This window comes from Octodon degus, unplaced genomic scaffold (assembly GCF_000260255.1).
Source record: "Octodon degus isolate 3935 unplaced genomic scaffold, OctDeg1.0 scaffold00016, whole genome shotgun sequence".
NCBI lineage: Eukaryota > Metazoa > Chordata > Mammalia > Rodentia > Octodontidae > Octodon > Octodon degus.
The window spans coordinates 17,913,313-17,919,797 of record NW_004524592.1 but is presented as its reverse complement, the minus strand read 5'-3'; the positions used below and the strand labels follow the sequence as shown (position 1 = coordinate 17,919,797).

The window sequence follows — 6,485 nt, the reverse complement described above, 5'->3', positions numbered from 1 at the left end:
GGCATGTGGTGCTGGGGGATTGAACCGCGGTCCCTGTGCTTGCTAAGCTTGTTCTAAGTAGGTGCTTTAGACCACTGAGCCATCTCACCAGCCCCCCCCCAATATATTTTTAAATGATTTTTTACCTAAAATAAAATAGAACTGGTATTAAATTTTGAAGAGGGTCAGTGATATAGCCCAGCAGCACAGGCCCCTGTCTGGCAAGCAAAAGGTTCTGAGTTTGATTTCTTGCACAAAAAAAAAAGAAAAGAAATTTTGAAGAATATGCATATTTTTTACTTAATTTTATTTAATTTTACCTATTGAATAATAGTTGAACCATTTCCTGAAGGAAATACATGAATTTTTGCAGGAAGCAGTCTTTTACTATTTTTATTTTAGTGAACTTTGTTTCATTCACGCTAATTGTTTAGAAAGGTGCAAATAGGGGCCGGGGAGATGGCTCAGTAGAATAAGCGCTTGCAGGCCTGAGTTCAATCCCCAGTTCTGCAGGGGGAAAAAAAAAGTTGCACATAGCTGCAGAACCATGCATGGGTGGCACACACTTGTCTTCCCAGAACTTGGGAGGCTGAGGCAGGAGGATTGATATGATTTTGAAGCCACCCTGGGCTATTAAGTAATTTCAAGGCCGGCCTACCTGCATAGTGAGATCTTGTTCTGAGTTCAATCCTCAGTTCCACAAAAAAAAAAAAACCTGTGGAAAAATATTAGGCTGGGCCTAATCCCTAGGGTGACAATTGAGACTAGGGTGGTGGCGTGGGCCTGTAATCCCAGCTCTTGGGAGGCTGTAAACAGGAGGATGACTATGAGTCTGATCTAGTAGTGAGACTCTGAACACCCTGTCGACCCTTAACAACAAAAATGGCTGTTATTTTGTTTTTTGTTTGTTTGTTTGTATGTTTGTTTGTTTTGCGGAACCAGGAATTGAACTCAGACCCTTGTGCTTGCCAGGGAAGCACTTATTCCACTGAGCCATCTCTCCGGCCCAGGATGGCAGTTTTTTGGTTTGTTTTATTTATTTATTTTTGCAGAAGGGGGGATTGAATTCAGTTCCTTGCACTTGCCAGGCAAGTGCTTATTCTACTGAGCCATCTCCCTGGCCCCTGCAGCTGTATATCTATCCTATTTTGAATATACAGATACAAAATGGTCGTTCACTTGTATCCCCTTTTTTTGCTTAGTTTTGTCAGAGAAGGGCATTCCATTGTCATTTAAATATTGTTGGTGAGTGATTCAGCAAAATATTCCAATATAGTCAGTCCAGTACATAATAGTAGTGGGTTATCCGTAGGACTGGCAATATCAGAAGTTGTTGACTTGAGCCTTTTACAGCTCAGCATATTAATATGGCTTTACTTTTTATCATGACACCAAATTTTAAAAATATATTTAGTGACATTCAATAAGTACTATGTAATATGTTATTTGGGTTGTTTGTTTGTTTGTGGAACTGGGGATTGAACTCAGGCCCTTGCACTTGCCAGGCAAGTACTTATTCTCCCCAATCAAATGGATAGAATTTCTTTTTTTTTTTCTGTACCAGGATTAAACTCAGGACCTTGTGCTTGCCAGGCAAGCACTTATTCTACTACGCTATCTCCCCGGCCTGTTATTTGGGTTTTGAATGGATCCATAACTTAAAAAATTCAGGTAGTTTTTTTACAATAGTGCTCTCTTAGGCATTACCTGCAAACTTATACTTAAAACGTCGTAAGACATAAAATTTTCTTGCTCCTGCCATGTTGGTAAGGAATTTAGCCATCCCAAATTCTCTTACTGGCCTACATTTCAGCATGACTGCAATACAGAATTTAGAATAATAGGCTAAAAAATTCAAGGGATGCAAGGAAGTGCTTAGCAAGTACAAAGATGTGAGTACAGTCTAGCACCAAAAAAGAAACCTTTTATTATTTACGTGATGATCTTACTCATTACAAATTACTTATGATTTTCATAATGACAATAACTGCATTCATCAAGTTAATAGTTACTTAAATTTAAACTGAGCTAGGATGGTAGTTAGTAAGGTCTGTGACTTGCCCATGTGATTACCAGACTAATTTGTCATTATAAGGGTTTTAAATTGTAAGAGTTTTAAGTCAGGAGATTAGCCTGACATTATAATGGATATTTAGTAAATATCTTTTGAATTGTAGTCTAATTAGTCTGAAAAATCAATTAGAAAAATTTGTTATCAGGGAACACATTGAAATTTCATCAACTTAATACAGGTTGCTTTTCTTGTTTTCTGTCTAAATTTAGAATTTTTGACAGACAAGGCTTATAAGAATTGGCAGGTGTAGTCTCTCTTTAAATTGACTTCAGCAAACATTTACCTAGTGCCTTGTTTTGTGATAGTGTGCCAGGTGCTGAAGCAAATTAAATCAGCCTTGGCTTCTATAGACTCAGTGTATACTATTCATTATATAAAGGAATCATATCAATTGCAAATTATTTATGATTATCATAATCTCAAACAAGTGCATTTATCACGTTAGCGGTTACATTTAGCTAGTAGTTCCTAATAAAGGTTTCTTACTCTAGGATGAAATAATTCCACATACTGCTCAGTTCTTTGTATAATTCAAATATCTAGAAACCCAATATTTTAAGAGTAACCTATGCTAGTTGTTTTTAAAAGTTGGGTTAAAAAAAAGTTATGCTATAATTAAAGGGAAGAATGAGAAACCTTTTTCCCAATTGGAAATCCCCATCTACTGCATTCCTGCAGCAATCCAAATGCAAGTTAATGAGCTAAGAGTTAGTGTAACATTCCTGCATAAATGCATTGTGTGCCTTGCAGAACCTGCTGTGAAAAATGATTAAGAATGCAAGAATCTAGTTCATTTGCCCTCACAGCAGGCTGTCTAGGTAAAGATTTTCACTTGCTGGGTGACCTCCGCTGGTTTGAAGAGTTTACTTTGGTATTTTATCTAAAACTAAGAGCTCTGGAGCTGTCCCCAGTGGCACCTACTCAAGAACCTTAGGATTTTTGTAGAGTCAATGAAAACTTTTTCATGAGTTGATACAAAAAGTTGAATGATTGTTACACATTTAAAATCATAATTGATGTTTCACAGGTGAGGGAAAATAAACCTCCACAAATCCTGTTTTTCTTTTAATCCTACTCCTATGCTAATCACCCCAGATTGAAGCAGGGAGATGTGTGTGCCCCACTCTCAGTCTGTGTCCTCAGTGGAATCCTCCTGTCCTGGTTCATATTCTCAGGAAATAATTTTTTAAAAAGGCAGGAAAATTATGGTGTGGTTCACATAAATTGGTTGTCAGAATCTGTCCATCAGAATCTACTTTTTAAACATTTCTGTGTGTTTTTAGAAAAGATATTTCATGTGATAATCACTGTAAATAGTCTCATATAATGCATTCTGACAGGATCATTGGCATAATTGTGGATTTTTATGAAACACTTTACTGGTTTTCAGTCTTAATTCTTACCTTCAATTCAGGATACTCTGGCGGCAATCTCAGAAGTTGTATATGTTGACCTGCTAGAAGGTGACACAGAATGTCATGCTAGATTTAAAACTCCAGAGGCAGCCCAGGCACTAATGAATGTCCACACTGAGATTAAAAAGAAGTACAACTGGAAACTCGAGGTCCTTTCTGGTAATACTCCAGAAATTTCCTTTTCCTTTCTAACAATTAATGTGGGTAATTGTCTTGTATTATGACTAATAAAACCTCGGGTTTTTTCCTAACTATTCTAGCTACATTACTGAGATTTGAATCTTTTGCAGATGTATCTTTATATTCAGTGATTAGCACTTTTTTTGTTTTGAAGGTGATCATGAGCAGAGATACTGGCAGAAGATTCTGGTAGATAGACAAGCCAAGCTCAACCAACCACGGGAGAAGAAGAGAGGCACAGAGAAGGTAATTGATGCGCTTGTGCGTTTTGGGCCCTACATTTTTTAGGAGGTTAAATATCCTCTAGAATCAGAAATAGATGACCATAACGTAATACTGGTTAAAAAAAAACAAACATAATACTGGTTTTGCTATTACAGAGTGCTGTGCTTTAGGGAGGAGATACCCATTTTTCTGGGTTTAAAAATACATGAAATTAGAATTATTTTTCCCACAAAGATGCATAAGATTAATATAGAATTTTACTATTTCTTTCCTTTTTGTTTCTTCATTTATAACCAGTGATATATCTTAAAATTTTAGTCTTGATTTTAGGCTACTGTGTTTTTGTTGTTCAGTGATTAAAAGATCTCTTTAATGATAAAACCTGTATGCTTAGAATACAGTCTATGAAGATAGGGGTTTCCATAGGTACTTTCACTAGATTCCTTGTAGCAGGGATAAATTTTTGTTACTTTTTTTTTTTTTTTATTGGAAGCGGGGGTCAAACTCAGGCCCTTACACTTGCCAGGCAAGCGTTTATTCTACTGAGCCAAGTCCCTGGCCCTTTTCCTTTTTTTTTTTTTTTTTTCTCTAGGATAGTCAGCAAGTAATTTAAGCCATCTGCAATAATTTAAAGCAAGGTTCTCTATCAGTAATTTTTTTTTTCCGGGAACTGGGGATTGAATTCAGATCGTTGCATTTCCCAAGGAAGCGCTTTTTCCACTGAGCCATCTCCCCGGCTCCACTTTCAGTAATTTTAATGTAATGGCAATTTGTTGCTAGTCTTTTTTTTTTTTTTTTTTTTTTTTTTGTAGTTTATCTTTTTGAAATACATTATTATCCTTGTAAAGTTTAGTGTACTTTAAAATGCGCACAAGACAGAATACATAGTAACCGTAATTACCATGTCAAAGTTTAGATTCCTATTATGAAAGTCTGAGGAAAAGCAAAAAAACGATGTACATCATTTCACATTTGAAAGTCCTATTTTGCATACTCCAGGCTCCTTGATTTGGGATCTTTTTCATTTTTAAAAATGCAGCAAATTTCCTGGGCCTCCAGTAGCCTGTGTTTTGCAGAAACCTGAAGATTTAGGGGAAGTCTCCTACTGGTCTTTGTGAACTTTGCTTACTTGCATAGAGACTGAGATCTCACAGATAAGGAGCCCTCCTTCCTGCCTAAAAGCTCAGCCAGGGCTCGGAAGTGTTAATTTCAAACCCTGCTTGAGATTATTGAAATGTTAAAGTCATTAATCCAGAATGTTAATTGAAAGCTGTTTATGACAACAAAAACCTTATCCTTTGTTATAAAGTTGCATTTAAATTAGAAGTGACTTTTTATAAAGTGGATTAATAATCATTCAACATTAGAAACTTAGAAAGACCTGTCCTTTGAAAATGCAATTTGAAGTAAGGAAATAAGCATTACCTAGGAACTTCATAAACTGAGTAGCTGTTACTCTGAGCAAGTCACCCCACGGACTTCCCTCCCTGTGTGCTGTCAAGCTTGCATCACTCCGAATTCTTAAGACTTCTTAAGCAGAAACAGCTTGAGCTAAGGGAGAAACTAGCTGGCTCCAATCTTGAGCTGAAAGGAATGTGTAACACAGAGGAAGTGCTGTATGGAGCACTTCAGAAGAGTAGGCCATAGTTAACCGCTTTGCTTGCAGAGGTTTTGGGAAGATTTTTTATTCTTCCCCTACCCCCACCAGTACGCTGAGAAGGCACCCCAGAGCCTCAAATGCTGTGAGAGCACTCTGACCCTGAGCTACTTCCTGGCCTGATAGTTTTTGTTTGTTTTGCTTTGTTTTCTGGGCCCTGGGGATTGAGCCCAAGGAATTCACACTGAGCTACATCACTCCCCAATCCCCTTTTTTATTTGGAGATAAGGTCTTGCTACATTTCCCCCTTGGGCTTATAAATTGTGATCCTCCTGCCTCAGCCATCTGAGAGACAGGATTAAAGGTGTGAGCCGCCCTGCCTTTTAAAAGAGTCTTTTTTAGTCAGCCCCTGAGCTTGAAACTAGAACTGCCCATGGCAGCTCCCTTGCTTAAGGAAGGATACAGATAAGAAAACTGAACCAGGTGGATTCCAGAACACATGCTCCCTGAGGCATTTCCTGAGGACCTGGTCTCACAGCAGGGAGAAAAAGCAGGCCAGCCCAGGAGCTTCCAGTGAGGTTTTTCATACTTAGGGACATTAAGGGCTCAGAAAAAATGAACTGATTTTCAGGGCTTTGGGGAAGTATGACATAAACACCCCCTGAAATGACTGCCCGGGAGGGTCCCCACAGCAGTGCCAGGTCCACCCGTTTTTCTCTGTCACTTTTAGTTTCTTTAGTACATGTTTGCAGTAAGTAATGATGGTGACACAGGGAAAAAACTAATCTCGGGTGGATGACCTCCAAATGATAAAGGAGAAAACTCCCAACCTGAAATGAGTTCCTGTTCTCTAAAACCAAAGAATGGATTTTAGGAACAAATGCAGGTTATGGGGGCCAGGGAGATGGCTCAGTGGAATATGCACTTCCCTGGCAAGCGCAAGGGCCTGAGTTCAATCCCCGGTTCTGCAAAAAAAAAAAAAGCAGGTTATGAGCAAAATTTATTTATTTATTTA

The 6,485-nt window shown here is 38.1% G+C and overlaps 1 protein-coding gene across 1 annotated transcript in view; it reads left to right on the top strand.

Annotated features, from left to right (window-relative positions):
• The window catches only part of Larp7 (La ribonucleoprotein domain family member 7), a 22,329-nt gene extending 18,393 nt beyond the window's left edge, over nt 1–3,936 (top strand). Inside the window, exons 11-12 of the mRNA XM_004626749.2 lie at nt 3,468–3,627; nt 3,803–3,936. Of these exons, the coding sequence (XP_004626806.2) occupies nt 3,468–3,627; nt 3,803–3,936 (294 nt within the window). The remainder of the gene's footprint in view (nt 1–3,467; nt 3,628–3,802) is intronic.
• Nucleotides 3,937–6,485: the final 2,549 nt, after the last annotated feature.